At 41.0% G+C, this 20,296-nt stretch overlaps 1 protein-coding gene across 1 annotated transcript in view; it reads right to left on the bottom strand.

Annotated features, from left to right (window-relative positions):
* Positions 1-16,622, bottom strand: part of rnf220b (ring finger protein 220b) — a 36,512-nt gene extending 19,890 nt beyond the window's left edge. The window contains exon 1 of the mRNA XM_062998248.1: positions 16,016-16,622. Coding sequence (XP_062854318.1) covers positions 16,016-16,622 — 607 coding nt within the window. The remainder of the gene's footprint in view (positions 1-16,015) is intronic.
* Between the last annotated feature and the right edge of the window lie 3,674 nt (positions 16,623-20,296).

The raw sequence follows: 20,296 nt of genomic DNA, 5'->3' as shown, positions 1-20,296 counted from the left end.
ATAAACGCACATACACACACACATACAACCTCACACATACATACATACACTCCCATGCACACACACACTCACTCACACATACACACTCTCATACACTCCCATACACACACTCTCACACACACACACTCTCACTCCCACACACACATACTCCCATACATGAATTCATACACACATGTACACACTCACATACATACACACTCACTACATATACACACTCATACTTACTTACATATACACACATATAAACACACTCCCACATACACAAACACACACATAAACACACACATACATACTCACATATACACACTCACTCCCACACACACACACACACACACATAAACTCACTCACACACAAACCCTCACTGACATATACACACACGCACACACCTATACACAAATACTCACTGACATACACACACACTGACACACACACACACCCCACACACACTCCCACACATATACACACACGCACACACCTATACACAAATACTCACTGACATACACACACACCCCACACACACTCCCACACATATACACACACGCACACACCTATACACAAATACTCACTGACATACACACACACTGACACACACACACACCCCACACACACTCCCACACATATACACACACGCACACACCTATACACAAATACTCACTGACATACACACACACACACTCACACACTCAAACTCATTTATAAACTCACATTTATTCACACTATTTATCCCTGCATTTATTCATTTAGTCTGTTTAATCAGTGCTTTATCCTGGTCAGGGTCACAGAGGGTCTGATTTATTGGGGAAAAAGGTAGAAAACATGTCGGACAGGTCACCAACACAGGGCAGACACACACACACACACACACACACACTGGGCAATTTTTAGTAGCTCCAATTAACCTGACTGTATGACTTTGTACTTGAGGGAGCTCCAAGAAAGAACCTACACAGACACAGGGAGAACATGCAAACTCCACACAGAAAGGACCCTGGTCAGGGAATAGAGCCCAAGGCCTTCTTGCTATGAAGTAAGAGCACTACAAAACAATACAAACAACAATAAGTGGAAAATCTGATCCTCTGATCCTGCAGCGTGAATCAAACCGATTTAATCCAAATCCTGATTTATATTTCTGTAGGTACTTGGAAACCAATCGAGTAATAAAACGTCCGCTGCACACATCAGCTTTTATAACGAAAAGCTCCTGGCTCGGTTCCTCAGCGTTTTCTAACAGCCGGCTGCTCTCTGCTCGAGTGTCTGAACGTTTAAGCCAAAACGTCGCACTTAAATGCTCCCGCCGTGTAATAAATACAACACGGACGTCCACGAGACGAGTCACACAACACAAGACGATTTAAAACCGCAGCCCACCCTCCAAGCGGGCATTAACTCTCCACCTCACTTTGTTCAGCTCATTAAGTAGCTAAAGGCTAATCAGACAGCTAACAAGTACAGAACAAGGGGCTCCGTCATGCTAAAGGCTAAATGTTCCTGGGAGACGATGAAGGACGCCAAAAGATGCCGGCTGGTGTTAAATCTAGTGGGACGGTTTCTATTTTATTTCTTTGTTTACATGGTGCACATGATGGTTATAGTGTAAATTCTATTTAGCTCAATTCTATGCTAAAGATGTATACAGGAGACCCGAACGGAGTGCCAATCCATCACAGGGCATCACACGTTCACCCGCTCACACCCTCACTTACACCCAGGAGCAGTTAAACGAGGTGCAGCGACTTTTTACAAGAATTCCATGCAGGCAAAAATAAAAAGCTGAAGCCGGATGGAACCCAGGTTCTGAAGATGTCTGTGATTCGAGTGGTGGGACATGGATCAGGACCGGTGGTCCTCTGTGTGTTCCCAGGACCACAGTGATCTCAATAATTTGGAGTGAAAGAAGCTTGGCACGACCTCGAACCTTCCTCAGGTTGGGCGTCCAGGCTAGATAGGTAGGATAGGTAGGATAGGTAAGAGAGCTCCAGAATTTCAGCGTTTTCTCCCTTCAGTACCCTCAGCAGTTCCCCGAATCGATAGAACAGAAGAACAAAGAGCATCAGGGAGAGAGATCTAATAGATCCATCAGCTCTTTGATCTTCCTCCATCAGATCATCAAACAGATCACAGCACTTACAGCTGAAGGTTCAGCAGCTACTGAGACCTTGTTCAGGAAATAACTCCTCCCTCTGAGTCTAAACACGGCTTCTGTTCATCATGTCTATAAATCTAATTATACTTCACACAGGATTTACGTGGTGGGGCAGTGGGTGGATGTTTGGCTGTGGTAGGTTTGAGTGAATAAATGAGTGAATGATGTTCTTCTTTTTAGGGTCTGATGTTCTTCTTTTTAGGGTCTGATGTTCTTCTTTTTAGGGTCTGATGTTCTTCTTTTTAGGGTCTGATGTTCTTCTTTTTAGGGTCTGATGTTCTTCTTTTTAGGGTCTGATGTTCTTCTTTTTAGGGTCTGATGTTCTATTTAGGGTCTGATGTTCTCCTTTTTAGGGTCTGATGTTCTATTTAGGGTCTGATGTTCTTCTTTTTAGGGTCTGATGTTCTATTTAGGGTCTGATGTTCTCCTTTTTAGGGTCTGATGTTCTTCTTTTTAGGGTCTGATGTTCTCCTTTTTAGGGTCTGATGTTCTCCTTTTTAGGGTCTGATGTTCTATTTAGGGTCTGATGTTCTCCTTTTTAGGGTCTGATGTTCTATTTAGGGTCTGATGTTCTCCTTTTTAGGGTCTGATGTTCTATTTAGGGTCTGATGTTCTTCTTTTTAGGGTCTGATGTTCTATTTAGGGTCTGATGTTCTCCTTTTTAGGGTCTGATGTTCTTCTTTTTAGGGTCTGATGTTCTCCTTTTTAGGGTCTGATGTTCTCCTTTTTAGGGTCTGATGTTCTATTTAGGGTCTGATGTTCTCCTTTTTAGGGTCTGATGTTCTTTTTAGGGTCTGATGTTCTCCTTTTTAGGGTCTGATGTTCTTCTTTTTAGGGTCTGATGTTCTATTTAGGGTCTGATGTTCTTCTTTTTGGTGTCTGATTTTCTTCTTTGTGGTGTCTGATGTTCTTCTTTTTTGGGTCTGATGTTCTTCTTTTTAGGGTCTGATGTTCTATTTAGAATCTGATGTTCTCCTTTTTAGGGTCTGATGTTCTTCTTTTTGGTGTCTGATGTTCTTCTATTTAGGGTCTGATGTTCTTCTTTTTGGTGTCTGATGTTCTTTTTGGTGTCTGATGTTCTTCTTTTTGGTGTCTGATGTTCTTCTTTTTAGGGTCTGATGTTTTTCTTTTTGGTGTCTGATGTTCTATTTAGGGTCTGATGTTCTTCTTTTTGGTGTCTGATGTTCTTTTTTTTAGGGTCTGATGTTCTTCTTTTTAGGGTCTGATGTTCTCCTTTTTAGGGTCTGATGTTCTCCTTTTAAGGGACTGATGTTATTTCTAGGGTCTGATGTTCTATTTAGGGTCTGATGTTTTTCTTTTTAGGGTCTGATGTTCTATTTAGGGTCTGATGTTCTTTTTAGGGTCTGATGTTCTCCTTTTTATGGTCTGATGTTCTCCTTTTTAGGGTCTGATGTTCTCCTTTTTAGGGTCTGATGTTCTATTTAGGGTCTGATGTTCTCCTTTTTAGGGTCTGATGTTCTATTTAGGGTCTGATGTTCTTCTTTTTAGGGTCTGATGTTCTATTTAGGGTCTGATGTTCTATTTAGGGTCTGATGTTCTTCTTTTTAGGGTCTGATGTTCTCCTTTTTAGGGTCTGATGTTCTTCTTTTTAGGGTCTGATGTTCTATTTAGGGTCTGATGTTCTATTTAGGGTCTGATGTTCTTCTTTTTGGTGTCTGATGTTCTATTTAGGGTCTGATGTTCTTCTTTTTGGTGTCTGATGTTCTATTTAGGGTCTGATGTTCTTCCTTTTGGTGTCTGATGTTCTTTTTTTTAGGGTCTGATGTTCTTCTTTTTAGGGTCTGATGTTCTCCTTTTCAGGGACTGATGTTCTTTCTAGGGTCTGATGTTCTATTTAGGGTCTGATGTTCTTCTTTTTAGGGTCTGATGTTCTATTTAGGGTCTGATGTTCTATTTAGGGTCTGATGTTCTTTTTAGGGTCTGATGTTCTCTTTTTTATGGTCTGATGTTCTCCTTTTTAGGGTCTGATGTTCTCCTTTTTAGGGTCTGATGTTCTCCTTTTTAGGGTCTGATGTTCTATTTAGGGTCTGATGTTCTTCTTTTTGGTGTCTGATGTTCTTTTTTTATGGTCTGATGTTCTTCTTTTTAGGGTCTGATGTTCTCCTTTTTAGGGTCTGATGTTCTCCTTTTCAGGGTCTGATGTTCTATTTAGGGTCTGATGTTCTCCTTTTTAGGGTCTGATGTTCTATTTAGGGTCTGATGTTCTTCTTTTTGGTGTCTGATGTTCTTTTTTTATGGTCTGATGTTCTTTTTAGGGTCTGATGTTCTCCTTTTTAGGGTCTGATGTTCTCCTTTTCAGGGACTGATGTTCTCCTTTCTAGGGTCTGATGTTCTATTTAGGGTCTGATGTTCTTCTTTTTAGGGTCTAATGTTCTATTTAGGGTCTGATGTTCTATTTAGGGTCTGATGTTCTTTTTTTTAGGGTCTGATGTTCTTCTTTTTAGAGTCTGATGTTCTCCTTCTTAGGGTCTGATGTTCTATTTAGGGTCTGATGTTCTATTTAGGGTCTGATGTTCTTCTATTTAGGGTCTGATGTTCTTCTTTTTAGGGTCTGATGTTCTCCTTTTTAGGGTCTGATGTTCTCCTTTTCAGGGACTGATGTTCTCCTTTCTAGGGTCTGATGTTCTATTTAGGGTCTGATGTTCTTCTTTTTAGGGTCTAATGTTCTATTTAGGGTCTGATGTTCTATTTAGGGTCTGATGTTCTTTTTTTTAGGGTCTGATGTTCTTTTTAGAGTCTGATGTTCTCCTTTTTTGGGTCTGATGTTCTATTTAGGGTCTGATGTTCTATTTAGGGTCTGATGTTCTTCTTTTTAGGGTCTGATGTTCTCCTTTTTAGGGTCTGATGTTCTATTTAGGGTCTGATGTTCTTTTTAGAGTCTGATGTTCTTCTTTTTAGGGTCTGATGTTCTTCTTTTTAGGGTCTGATGTTCTCCTTTATAGGGTCTGATGTTCTATTTAGGGTCTGATGTTCTCCTTTTTAGGGTCTGATGTTCTTTTTAGGGTCTTATGTTCTCCTTTTTAGGGTCTGATGTTCTATTTAGGGTCTGATGTTCTATTTAGGGTCTGATGTTCTTCTTTTTGGTGTCTGATGTTCTTCTTTTTAGGGTCTGATGTTCTTTTTAGGGTCTGATGTTCTTCTTTTTTAGGGTCTGATGTCCTTTCGTTTTTAGGGTCTAATTTTCTCCTTTTTTAGGGTCTGATGTTCTCCTTTTTAGGGTCTGATGTTCTCCTTTTTAGGGTCTGATGTCCTTTCGTTTTTAGGGTCTAATTTTCTCCTTTTTTAGGGTCTGATGTTCTCCTTTCTGGGGTCTGATGTTTTCCTTTTTGGGGTCTGATGTCCTCCTTTTTTAGGGTCTGATGTTCTCTGATGATCTCTGATGTTCTTTTTTAGGGTCTGATGTTTTCCTGTTTGGAGTCTGATGTTCTTCTTTTTTGGAGTCTGATGTTCTCCTTTTTTAGGGTCTGATGTTCTCCTGTTTGTAGTCTCATGTTCTCCTCAGTTAACTGAAACCAAGCGTGTGGAAGAATCGCAGCTCAGTGTGGAGCGTTAGCAGCGTAGTGATTAGCGAGACGATTTAACGCCGCGGTGCTTGTGTGGTCCTCTGGGCTAATTAGCGTAATTAGCATGATTCTATTTACAACATGTAAATGAAAGGGGATTCCATCCAGATAAAGTAGCGCCAGTCGACACATTGATGGCGCTGAGTAGCGGCGGCGCTCGGTGTCTGGCGCTGATGTACGGCCCCTCGTTAGCGGCGTAATAAAGAACACGCAGACACATAAAAGGTTATATACTGCAGGAGTGTTGTTAGCACACCAATTAGCACAGGTCTGATTTATAACCCTGACGTGCTGGAATTCCCAGCGGGGCCCCGAGAGGGTTTGTTAGGGGTCCCACACGCAATCACTGACACACACACACACACACACACACACACACACACACACACACACACACACACACACACACACACACACACACACACACACACACACAGACACACAGACACACAGACACACACACACACACACACACACACACACATGTGAGTGTGAGCCCTAAAGTGCCAGGCAAACTTGAACACAAACAAAGACAAAAAACAATGAAGTGCAGTCATGTAGAGACATTTAGTTTCTCTTTGTTCATTTATATATTTACCTTATTTTTTAATTTATTTATTTATTTGTTTGTTTGTCTTTATTATTTTTTATTAATGTATTTATTTATCTTCCCTATGTATTTATTTAGTTATTTATTTGTCTTCACTATTTTGTTTAATAATTAATTAATTAATTATTTAATTAATTTATCTTCCCTATTTTTTTATGAATTACTTTATGTATTTATCTTCCCTATTTATTTACTTATTTATCTTCATTATTTTTAATTATTTATTTATCTTTCCCATTTATTTATTTATTTGTCTTCATTATTTTTAATTAATTAATTTATTCATCTTCCCTATTTATTTATTTATTTATCCTCCCTATTTATTTATTTACTTATTTATCTTCCCTATTTTTTTATTTATTAATTTATTTATGTATCTTTCCTATTTATTTATTTATCTCCATTATTTTTAAATAATTTATGTGTTTATCTTGCCTATTTTTGAATTAATTTATTTATTTATCTTGCCTATTTATGTATTTTTTTATCTTCATTATTTTTAATTAATTAATGTATTAATCTTCCCTATTTATTTATCTATTTGTTTTACTATATGAAATTAACAAGTTTATTTATCTTGCCTATTTATTTATTTACCTTTTTTAATTTTGAATTAATATATTTATGTATCCTCCCTTTTTATTTATTTATCTATATTATTTTTTATTATTTATTTATTTTTCTATCCTATTTATTTATTTGTGTTCATTATTTTATCTTCCCTATTCATTAATTTGTTTGTTTGTTTTTATTATTTTAAATTAATACATTTATTTACCTTTCCTATTTATTTATTTATTTATTTATTTGTTTTCACTATTTTAAATGAATAAATTGATTTACCTTTCTTATTTATTTACTTATTTATCTTCACTATTTTTTTATTAATTACTATAGTAATTAATTATCAAGTACTATTAAAAAAAGTGAGGATTAAGTGCCTTGCTCAGGGGCCCAACAATGGTGGGGCTTGAACTGATTTCTAGTCCAATACCTTAACCGCTATCTATCTGTCTGTCTGTCTGTCTGTCTGTCTGTCTGTCTGTCTGTCTGTCTGTCACTTCAGAACATGGATGTGATGTCTGCTTTACTTTCAGTGCTTTACGTTATTTGGGTTACGTTATTCCTCATCAGCTCCTCATCCTACAGTAATGACCACTCCAGACGTGTGCTGTACCCAAACCTTTAAGGGTCACTCACTAATACAACATGCCGTCCCTCACGTGTCCCTCCGAGCCTGTTCACAGAGTAAAACTGACCGTACGCTGCCTTGATAGACGTCTGCATCTAGAGTACAACTCAGTCCTATAAAATCCTGACGTGCATGATCTGGTGTGACAGGAACTAACAGAACCATCACAAAGAAGTGGACAAAGAACGACTGACCAGTAGAACTCCACTGTCGGATGAGTCAGAGGAGCATCTGCGAGGTCAAGCACTGAAGTTTTTTATTACGTGTAAGCAATGGGTGTGTCTGAAACACCTGAACCCCTAAATAAGAGGGGTGTCCACATACTTCTGGCCATATATTGAATCTTATTGTCTCTTCTTATTCGGGCTCTGTTTGTTTTAGTATTTTTATTTTAGCTTTGAAGTGAGATCAGACGGCTACTGGGGTCAGCGGTGGAGTTATAAACACAAACGCTCCTCTCCAGGATCAACAGATCCACAGAGGTGCAGGAAAAAGTTTGTGAACCTCTCAGAATGACCACATCATGTATTTCAGGTCTGCAGAAGTTTGTACCACATCAAATGTGTGGTGGAAACGAGCTGGTACCTTCAGCACTGTTGCTAATCCTCCCAAAGTGTGTCCTGCAAAGATTGCACCAGAAGCACAAGCTTGTGTGTGGTGGGGTAAACTTTACTGTATATAAATACCTATGGTTCTGGGATAAGTCCAACAAGCTCATGTCCTGATACTTTTGGCCATAGATTCATTCACTGTCTGTTTTACCACTGCTTTATCCTGGTCAGGGTCTCGGTGGTCGGGTCTGTTCACAGGGGCAAAAAGGAAGAAAACACACACACACACTCATAGCTAAGGAGCAATTTCATATCTCCAGTTAACCTGACTGCACGTCTTTGTACTGTTTGAGGAAACCCACACAGACGGGGAGAACATGCAAACTCCACACAGAAAGGACCCGGAACGCTCCAGCTGGGAATCGAACCCAGGACCTTCTTGCTGTGAGGTGACAGTGCTACCCGCCGAGCAACATAGTACTTTTAAGTTTCTTTGAAGTCATGGGATGTATGTATGGAAGTGTGTGTGTGTGTGTGTGTGTGTGGTTCTGGGATGAGTCCAACAAGCTCATTGTCAGGTGTCCTGATATGTTTGGCCATTTATTCATCATTCATTCATTCATTGTCTGTTTTACCACCGCTTTATCCTGGTCAGGGTCGCAGTGGGTGCAATTCACTGGGTGAAAGGGAGGAAACACCCCAGACAGGTCACCAGTCCATCACAGGGCAAACACACACACACACACACACACACACACTCACACACACACACTTCGTATCTCCAATTAACCTGACTGCACGTCTTTGTACTGTTTGAGGAAACCCACACAGATGGGGAGAACATGCAAACTCCACACAGAAAGGACCCGACCCGCTCCACCTGGGATTCGAACCCAGGACCTTCTTGCTGTGAGGTGACAGTGCTACCCACTAAGATTTTCAAGATTTCAAGATTTCAAGATTTCAAAGCTTTATTGTCATATGTACAGTAGGAAACGTGTTTCCCTGTACAATGAAATTCTTATTTTGCTGTCCACACATGATGTAACAAAGTACAAAGATAATAATAAAATAAAATCAAATTAAGAAATAAAAGTTAGATATAGTAAAAAAAAACACGCTGAGTATAAGTTATGTACATTGTGCAAGAAAAGAGCAGATATATTGCAATCAGACAATATAGTTACAGCAACATAGTGCTTTTAAGTTTCTTTGAAGTCATGGGACATTATGTATGGAAGTGTGTGTGTGTGTGTGTGTGTGCATGTGTGTGTGTGTGTGTGTGTGTGTGTGTATTTAAACACATGATCCGGGATGGAAATAGTGCAGCTGGATGCGCACGCGTGAGCATTGATGAGGAAATATTGATCGTGACCTCGCGTAAAGGCTCCAGCGCTCCTCAAAAGGCTAAATATCGAAACAGTTTCAGGAAGCCGCGCACTTTAACGCCGGAGCATCGATACGATCAATACCGACGAGCCCGCCAGCGCTTAACGCGCCTCCTCTGATTTACGCTAGCCGGCTAAACATGACGAACGGCCATTGTCCCCGTCTGCCAGCTGTTGCTCCCACACACGGCTTTTGTCCCGCCGCCTCATAAACCATCGTACAGGCCCGTAAACAAACGGCGTCCCGGCTCAGGCCCCGGTCAGTTTAGCTGTTTTTATTGTTAAATACGATGAGGCCGGGGGATGATAAGATTATGAGGGAGAATTTACACCCCGGTCACGTGACCCTGCTCATTTAGGACGACCTGTGGAGCCACAGATAAGACCATTTATTAAAAAGTGAAAAGAAAAACGTGGACAGAGAACAATAAAAGCACCTGAAAGAGGTTCAGAACAACAATGAAGATAGAAAATACAGAATACAGATTTAATCTCAGTCACTGGAACCTGCAGTGAGGCAAAATTAAATGGACACAATTATTTTCTCTCAGCCCACATGTACTGATTCAGTCTGGACGTGTTTAGGTTCGAACTAAAGCTACGATCAAGCTAACAAACAATACAAGCACATAGATTACACTCACGTTTTTTTCATACACATGTAAGAAACGTTCAGTGCGTCACTGTAAATAAAATGTTCTGGATCAAAAATATACAATCAGTACAACTAACTGGCTGTAGATCCCTCAGTTCTCTTATGCCTGGTTCACACTACACGACTTGTGCCCTGATTTTCGCTCGGCGACTGGTCGGCGCTAGATTTGCCAGCTCAGGAACAACTCGATGTTCGCTCGGCGATCAAAACTCGGCTCTCAATCACTATGTGTGAATTACTCAACAACTCGATCCGAGCGGTTTGCCGAACACTCAGCGACCGAAGCAAGATTTCTAGCATGTCAGATATCTGGATCCGAGTTGCCCAACTGGCAACGAGTGCTATGTCGAACAACCAATGAGAACGCAAGATACGGTGTGAGGGGAAACGCAGGGGAGGAGTGTAAAAAGGTGGGACAGGGGCGTAATATAGTTTGTATCAAAATACATCAGCACACACACGTTTTACAGTATTTCTGACCTGATCGTTCTCTACAAAACACCCACGCTGCATTGCAAAAAATATGTTTTAACCTCCAACTCACTACAGAACAATCCATGCTGCTCGTAGACAAATCCACTCTGATTCATTTATTTTTTCTCTTTGATTTTACGCTGCACATCAGCGCACAAACTTTGATCGCTCGCTACTTGTTGACGTGTATTTTTGGACGTGGTATCATTAAACCCCTCGTCACTTCTCACATTTGTTTTCGTGACAAAACATAGTTTGGGAGACCAGAGAAGCTCGTTGGTGATAGATGGTGTAGTGTGTGACCCACTATCACCGACCAGTCTTGTAGTGTGAACTGTACAGAGACCTGACCACTTAGAAAGTGGAATGTAGTGTGAACTTGGCATAACTGTTCAAGCCATTAACAAGCTTCTGACACACTTTTGCTTGATTTGTTGAATAATTTGTCCTTAAACAAAGCTGATTATCCCAGATCTGTCCAGATTTCCACCATCTCTGACCATCTTTTTACCGGTTCTGTCTAAATTTCCACCAGCTTTGACCCATCATTTTCCAGGCTTGGTCCAGCTTTATTACTGTTTCTTATTGTTTCCATCTCTGACCATCTTTTTATAATCTCTGATAATCTTTTTACCAGCTCTATTAATCTTTTAACCATCTTTTTACCATCTCTGATGACCCTTCTAGAAGCTCCATCCAGTTTCCTAACAACTCCATACAGCTTTCTACAAGTTTTGACCATCATTTTACAAGTTCCATCAGGCTTTCTACCAGCTCACCCAGTTTTCTACAGGCTCAGTCCATCATTTTAGTTCAATCCATCGTTATTACGATTTTTAACATCTTTCTACTCTCCAGCTCTCTCCAGATTTCTACCTCCTCTGACCATCTTTCTACCAGCACTGTCCAGATTTCCACCAGATCTGACCATCTTTCTACAAGCTCTGACTGACTTCATAACACATTTGACCATCTTTGCACCAGTTCTGACCATCTTCCTACCTCCTCTGACCGTCTTTCTACCAGTTCAACTTTCTACAAGCTCATACTTGCTTCCTTTTACCCCATCTCTGGCCATCTATCTACCACCTCTGACAGAGGTGGTGGAAAAATGGTCAGTGCTGTTAGAAATCTGGACAGTGCTTGTAAAAAGATGGTCAGATCTGATATAAAAATGGTCAGATGTGGTATAAAGGTGGTAAAAAGAAGCTTCATCAGTGGTCAGTGCTCCAGAAGCTTCATCCACCTAACAGCTCTGTCTAGCTTTCTTCAAGTTTTGTCAATCATTTTTTTAAGCTCCGTCCAACTTTCCACCAGCACTGACCAGCCTTTACCAGCTCTGTCCTGATTTCTACAAGATCTGACCATCTTTTTATCACCTCTGACCATCTTACTACCAGCACTACTCATTTGTCTACCAGTTCGGCTTTCTACAAACTCATACTAGCTTCCTTTGACCCCAGCTTTGACCATCTTTCTACCACCTCTGCCAGCTCTGTCCAGCTCTTTACAAGCTCTGACCATCTATCTACCAGTTCTGTCCATCTTTCTACCCCATCTGACCATCTTTATACTAGCTCTGACCATCTTTCTACCACCTCTGACAAGCTCCATCCAGCTTTTTACCAGTACTGCCCAGCCTTTACCAGCTCTGTCCAGCTCTTTACAAGCTCTGACCTGCCCTTTTTCGGCTGTGACTGGCTTCTTAACACATTTGACCAGCTCAGACCATCATTTTACAAGTTCAGTGCAGCTTTATTACTATTTCTAACAATATTTCTACCAGCTTTCCACCACTAGTTCAGGATGTGTAGCTGTTTGTTAGTCCGATCCTTTATAATGGCTCTAGTATAATTTTGTTTACTAACGTTAATTCATTATGAGTCGGTCAGTTATTGATTTAAACACGTTCTATCTGAGCTGGACTTGATCTCATCTCAGTCTGACTTTCCTCACGTCCCTCTAGCGTCTCCCTTTGAACTGAGCTCATCCGAAACGTTTAAAATACCTCCCGAAGCAAAATAAACACGATCCGGCCGGGTGAAGACATCTGCCCCATTAAAAAAAGCATAAAAACATGAAATGTTGAGACAGCTGCTGGATCGCTCTGAACTTTTGAACGTCGTGAGAGACGAGCGCTGGAACAACACGGCGGCTGGAGACTCGGCCTGGAGGTCAGACATTAAAATAATCATAATAATCAGATCACGGATACGACGGGTGAACGTACGCTGATGTATACCCACCACAACTGCAATCAGGGATCCACCAGCAACGGAAGACAAACTGACTCGCTAAATCTGGAGAAAAATGGGAAAAAATGCATCAATAAAATAGAAAAAAAAGAATCGTAAGTGGATCTTCAGCGCTGGCTTCACTCCAGGTTCTCCAGGACTCCAGGACTCTCGGAAGACAGTCTCCACCTTCACACCAAAAATTCCTCGTATGTAAAAATGTACCTGGCCAATAAAACTATTCTTTTTTTATATATATATATATATTTTGTTTATGCATTTTCTCTCTTTTAGCGCGTCCAATTGCTTGAATGCGTCATGCTTCCTCTCCACCAATGCCGATCCCCGCTCTGATTGAGGAGAACGAAGCTAACCCACGCCCCCTCCGACACGTGGGCAGCAGCCGTGTGCATCTTATCACCTACACTTGACGACTGCAATGCAGCTCAGCGTTGTGTACGGAGAGACACACCCTGACAGCACTCTTTTCCCATCTCTGTGCAGGCACCATCAATCAGCCAGCAGAGGTCGTAATTGCATTAGTTATGAGAGAGACCCCATCCGGCTTAATCCCACCCATATCTGAACAACAGGCCAATCTTTGTTCATGTGGCCGCTCAGCCTAGCCGACAGGCAGAGCCGACACTCCATACGATGTATTCGAGATCCCAGCTCTGGTGTTCTAGCGTGTGTTTTTTACCGCTGTGCCACCTGAGCGGCAAATAAAACTATTCTAATTCTGATTCTAAATTGAAAGTTTGTGTAGGTGGTGCAGCGGTATATTTCACTAGGGCTGGGTTCTGATCTCTCCGAGTTTGAATCTCAGCTCTGCTATAGGTTGGCTGGGCGCCCCATAGCGGGCACAATCGGCAGTGCCTACAGCAAAAAAAATTGGACTAAAAAAGGGTGCGGGGTAAGGACGCTGGTTAGTATCCCGAGGGGCCTGTACAGAGTGAGTGACTCTCCATGCCCCAGACTGACATTAAGTTTGAATCCTCCGAAATACAGGAGAATAAGAAAAGGTCAGGAGGGAGTGTGTGTCAGGTGAATATACCCTCCTCGACCACCATCGGGGTCTCCAGCAGCGGAAGAATAATTGGCTATGACTAAATTGGGAGAAAAAGAAAGAAAAATCGTTGTGTGTGGGTTCACCAAACCAAAACAATCCAAACTTTCCCCCCTGAAATCTCCACCTCTGAAGTGTTGATGTGCAGGTTCCCACATCGGTGTCACTCATTATTATTTTCCTCACCGGCGCTTTCATGTCGGAGTCGTGAGATTTTACCCTCCACGCTCGCTCTTCATCTCTTTCCCGCCCAAACTTTCCGCGCACGTTTTCATCCCGAGCAGCCAATTACAGAGCGACGTGACGAGCGTTCGGCTGACAGTCCCTCCCACTCGCGTCTCGATCGGACCAAAACGGATGGAAGGTACGGGGGCGGCGTGTGGAGCCGGAGGAGTGAAGCGCACCTCTGCTGCTCGTTAGCGCTGACGTGTCGATGTCTCGGGCTGATCTGCTGCTCTCCCACCACTGTCTTTATTCTCAGTATGATCATAATATGTATTTATTATTATTAATAATAATATTGACTTCATACAGAGAAAGAAAAGCAGCTCATCACAAAGAACAGTTTTAATGCTTAAACTCAAACTTGAAAATTTGGAATCCTACAGAAAGGTCATGATATTAAAAACATTACAGTATATTATTTTTATACACTGTGAAATGTGCCACGCAGTCCTGAGACGCCAGACGAGCCAATGACAATGAGGTCTGTCTGAAAACCTAGTGACCCGCCCTGCTGCCTACTACCTACCTGATCAGCTGCCCCAGTACTGGCATTTTCCCCTTTTCTTCCAAATTAGTCATATCCAATTACCCCGGTTATATCTCTCCTCTACTGATACAGACCCCTCCGACACGTGCAGTTTACAACCGCTTCTTTTCACCTGCACGAGGCGGGTTCACACAGAGATCAGTATCACGTACTGAGAGTCATGCACAACTCTCAGGTCTTTTCCCCTGTAACGGTTTATCTCAGTCGAACGGGTGCAGGCCGACTAACCTTATGAAAATGGGCACAGAGGAGTCAACAGTAATCAATCTAATCTAGAATCATCTAGTAATCGTTTAGGGCGGCACGGTGGTTTGGTGGGTAGCACTGTCGCCTCACAGCAAGAAGGTTCTGGGTTCGAACCCCAGGCGGGGCGGTCCGGGTCCTTTCTGTGTGGAGTTTGCATGTTCTCCCCGTGTCTGTGTGGGTTTCCTTCGGGAGCTCCGGTTTCCTCCCACAGTCCAAAAACATGCAGTCAGGTTAATTGGAGACGCTGAATTGCCCTATAGGTGTGTCTGTGTGTGTATGTGTGTGTGTCTGCCCTGCGATGGACTGGCGCCCCGTCCAGGGTGTTACTGTGTGCCTTGCGCCCACTGAAAAGCTGAGATAGGCTCCAGTTAAGGCTTCGGTCACTCATTCACTCAATAACTCACTCGCTCATGCTCAGGGCCATATGAGAGCATCTAATCCACCTTCTGCATGTTTTAAGGTGGTGGTAGGAGCTCAGAGTACCTGGAGAAAACCTAAACAGACGTGTGACCAGATGAAAGGTCTGAACCCAGGTCCCGAAGCCTTGGTGCCTGGTACGTACCAAGCTGTGGTACAATCAAAGCAACACGGCAACAGGGCGGAGCTTGGTATATAAACATCAGTGTAACACGGCTCACAAATGCAAACATACATGACTCACATGGACCAAGACTGAACACAGGTCCTGCTTTTCCATTTTACCAAAAAAGTGCTCAAAAACACTAAAACATGCACAGATCTGTGGTAGCCTGGACACTTCCATAGCTCCTGTACAAAGACTGCATACCTGATGTACTTTTTTAGGTGCAACTTGCACCTAAAAACGTCCAAGAGACCCCCCACCAACCCTCCCTCCAAAAAAGAAAGCTAAATTATACATATCAAGACTATTATAGTTTAGATGACAGAGGCTGATTAGCAAAGTCTACAGGCCAGTATTGGAAAAAACCTGGCAACCCGTAAGTCTACAAACATGTTGTAATGTGCTTGTTTTTGTATCGGACCCCCCTCAGACACACCAAAACATCTAAGTTCCGACATTCATTTAACAAAATACCTTTTTAATATGCAAAACAAATAAGAAAAGTACACTTACATCCGTCCTTCTGCTCCTCAGGACTACATGAGGCCTCCAGCAGCCCTGATACACTGAACCTCTTTTTCCCAGAATCCTCTGCACTTTTTAGGGCACCGGGAGACCCAGTGGGCACTTGGTTCGCCCCGAAGTCAAACCCCTTCCCCTCAGCGTCGACGTACCTCAGACGAGGCGGCGCTTCGGGCTCCAGATATCCCTTCAGCCTCTTGGCAGGGAGGAAAGCGGAGTGATAGATCCCTGCGTCTCGGTCCTCCACCGGCGAGGCGAACGAGCGGAACGCGCCCACCCCCGCGTGACCGAGCACGCCCAGCGGAGCCGGGGCGAAGTGCGGGTGCAGGTGGAGCAGCGTGGCAGGAAAGTCCCGTGGGTTGAAACCCCCCTGTCGGTGGTACACAGAAGAAAACGTGTACGAGCCGCCGGGAAACGGGAGCCGGAGGTCCTTCTCCAGGGAGGCCGGGATGCCGAACGGGCGCGGGGGCTGGCAGGGTATGACCGACTCGCGGTCGGACTCTGCGGTCGACGCCAGGACCATGAGGGCGGGAGACGCCATCGAGCTTGGCACGTAAGGAGAGCTGTCCAGTTTAAAAGCCGTCCGATGAAGGTCCATTTTGGTGGAACGTGGAGGAGAGAAGAAACCCGAATCTGATCAACCAGGAGCTTCTACAGCTGGAGCATCTTCACGTGAACCTGTAACACAAGTCGTGTTATTGTAGGAGTCCATATTGATTATCACTCAAGAGACAGTTTTGGGCCTTTAATGATCACCCATTCAGAAGGGTTCTAGATCTAATCACCTCTGACCATCTAAACCAGAGGACTGGTGTCCAGTTTTTAAGAGGTTGAGTTTCAAGGTATTTTTCCCCATAAGGATGTTTGGGAAACCTGTTAATGCGTCCATGGTCCCGTAGAACTGCATATATTTTAGTCTAATGTAAAATAATGAGGTTGTTTTTGACACTTATACACTGAAAATAACACAAATATAATATAAACACACTGAAATACAATTACAAACAGGTAAAATCAATAAAAATACAATAAAAGCTGCACTTTAGCTTTACTTCTTTATTGTTTCCTGACGCTTCTTAATTATGGAGATGCTTGATCTTGGAATACTGTATTCCGTTCAGCACCGGCGCATTCACATGAGTGCTTTTCTGCTGACTTATTGTAGTAAAACAGCGAGTGAGGAATGTGATTAGTGGAGGAACTTATGAGCAGTAATAATGAAGAGAAGTTTAGTGCTCCTGTCTCCTTCTTTTACTACATTAAACCACGTTAAGCTTTATTTTGAACCAGAAGCGTTTTAGACTCTGGGAGAAGCTGATTCTGATCATCACCGTTTCTCAGAAGCTGGAGCTGTAACACAAGTTTAAAAGTGAAACAGGGAGGAAAATCCAGATAAACACAGATACATGTGGAGCTGTAACCCTGGATCTGACGCTTATTCCACACTAATGCAGATTCGTCTCATATTCACACTTTGATGACGTCTTACGCTGAACAAAGCGTCAGTCGCTCACACGTCGAGTTTAAAGGTACAAATTTCAAAGGGCGTCAAGTTTCAAAGAGTTCGAGTTTAGGGGACATCGAGTTACAAGGTACCAGTGTATAAAATGTAAAAAACAAAAATATTTCATGTTTATATGAACTCTGATCTTGTCTGGGGGCGAAGTTCAATATCATGTGCAAGACGAACCTCCATCTCACTCTTTGCTGAGACAAAAGAGTGGGTGTGGCTATGATGGGGAGCGAGAAGCTTTTTTAACCCCCCAAAAAATGAAGAAAAACATGACAGAAATGTGAAAGAAAATTTACCATTTTCACAATGATTTTTACGACAGTGAAACAAGTGTGTATGTCTCATTTACAAGGCCTGCCCTGGTAAATCATTGTTAATAATTATTCTAAGGAATAATTAACATTAACATGTGATCAGACAGTCTCTTTACATATATGAATATTTATTATTATTAATAATAATAATATCATTAAAGGTGAACTGTGCAACTTTGTTATTCAGAAAGTTTGTATCAAACAAGTAGCCCTTCATATTACTCAGTATCCTTGAAGTAGCTTTCAGTTTCAAAAAGGTGGGTGACCCCTGATCTAAACACATTTTCTCTCAGCAAGAGCAAGAGGTGAGAGTTTTGGGGAACAGGTGAGGGAATCATGATTGGGTACACAAAGGTTCAGTCTTTGTAAGGAAAGATGGGTCGTGGCTCACCACTTTACACCAAACTTAACAATCAGAAAGAATATTGACAATCAGTTAAAAAAGAACGTTTCTCAGCACAAGACTGCAAATAATTTTTAGCTATCTACCAAACATAATATTGTAAAACAGAGGTTTTTGGGGAAATATCAGTTTATGTAGGGCAAAGCTATAAACCACTGTTGAATATGGGTGAGCTTTGAGCCCTAGAACAGCGTTTCATGAGAAACTGTCACGCTACTGCGAGTACTTCGGAAATTCATTTTCACGCCATTGTAAAACATTCCTGATGGGAACTCATAAACTTCCCTCAAACTTCTAATCCACATATTTGATTTGGCACAGTTTTATGCCGGATACCTTATTTATCCAGGCTTGAAACCAGAACTAAGAGTGCACTGATATGTGCACCCCAAGGCCGTAATTACAATATATACTAGGTGGGAGGGGGTTTCAATGTTAGGATTCGTCTGTTCCAATCGATTGTTGTTATGGCAGGATGCTCCCCCAATGCTTGGCGCACCCCAGTTCTAATGTTCCTAAATTTCTTCAGGCACACTTTAAAATCACAATTATTAATAATTATTAGTTCTAGTACTACTAATAATAATGTAAATAATAATAATAATAATAATAACAATATATAATGTTAATAATAATAATATAATAATGATCCCAAAATGCTTGCCGCAACTCGATTCTAATGTTCCTAAATTTCCTCAGGCATACTTCAAAATCTTGTAAAATGCCGTATAACTTGTTTTGGTTGCCACCATCATGGTGAGGTCTCCTTATACTTTTGGCCATTTAGTGTCTATGATGTATATTTAATTTTAAATAGCTGACCTATGAACAGCGCTAAAAACAAGCCTAGGCTACACACACACACATCATTTCAAATCGTCACAATGAGTGTTTGAGAAATGAGCTTTACGTTTGACGTAGTTCACTCTGGGTCTCTGAGGTGTTTCAGAGCACTCTGTGCAGCACCAGCGCACCATGAGCGTCAGTACAAACTCTCATGTTCATGTTTCAGTGATTGTATCTCCTAATTCATTGTGTCATTAGCGACCGGCTGAGATTCTCATCATTTCACCTCCAGACACCTCAGATTTCTACCTATAGTAACAGTTTGTGTCATGAATGATAAAAGTAACGTGTGACTTTAATTAATGTTATTTGTTCTCTCACTTTTTAGCCTTGCCAGCTTACTTGAATCATTATGACAGGCAGACATTGTTTACACAGCACACGTGAGTGATTAACTGGTTTGTCAGTGGTGCACTAATTCAATATGTTGTTTAATATTGTCGGGTTTCATTTAACTCAACTGTCATCCAACTTAAAGCCTAAATCTTTTATTCTCACTGGAGACGAGGTCCAGCCCAGTGCGACTCTAATGATGAATTCCAGTAAAACTGCTGCTCCAGACTGGACTACACTACTGGTACCATCTAACTGACTGTCACCCCGAGAGCTACATTTTATTTTTAATTTTTTTAGTCTTTAATCATTTTATTTTTTATTTTTAATTATCTGTTATTGAGGAGCTCCTGAAGTGCACTCAAATATAAACACATCTCATTTCATCTAATAAAGAAAATAAAGAAAAACTAAATGAGCAAAATGTAAAATGTTCATCATTAAAAAAAATGCTTTCAATTTATTTTCTACATTATAAAATGTCTTAAATACAAATGTGGTATAAAGCACTACCACTAATAATAATAATAATAATAATATAATAATAATGATAATAATACATTTTATGTTTAAGAAAAATAATGTTAATAATAATAATTAAATAATAATTAAGTTATAATAATTATGATCATGGTAATGTAAATAATTATTATTATAATATAATGTATATAAATACTATAAATAGTAATGTTAATAATTTTAATCCTAGTAAAAATAAATGTTATTTAATAAAAATGTTAATGATAATAAATAAATAAATAATACGTTATAATAATAATAATAATAATAATTGCAATTTAAATAATTATTATAATGTATTTAATTACAATAATAATAATGTTAATAATAAAAATAATGACAAT

The sequence above is a fragment of the Trichomycterus rosablanca genome, chromosome 7 (genome assembly GCF_030014385.1).
Source record: "Trichomycterus rosablanca isolate fTriRos1 chromosome 7, fTriRos1.hap1, whole genome shotgun sequence".
Classification (NCBI taxonomy): domain Eukaryota; kingdom Metazoa; phylum Chordata; class Actinopteri; order Siluriformes; family Trichomycteridae; genus Trichomycterus; species Trichomycterus rosablanca.
Note: the sequence above shows the minus strand (reverse complement) of the source record. Positions and strands in the feature narration are given on the sequence as shown.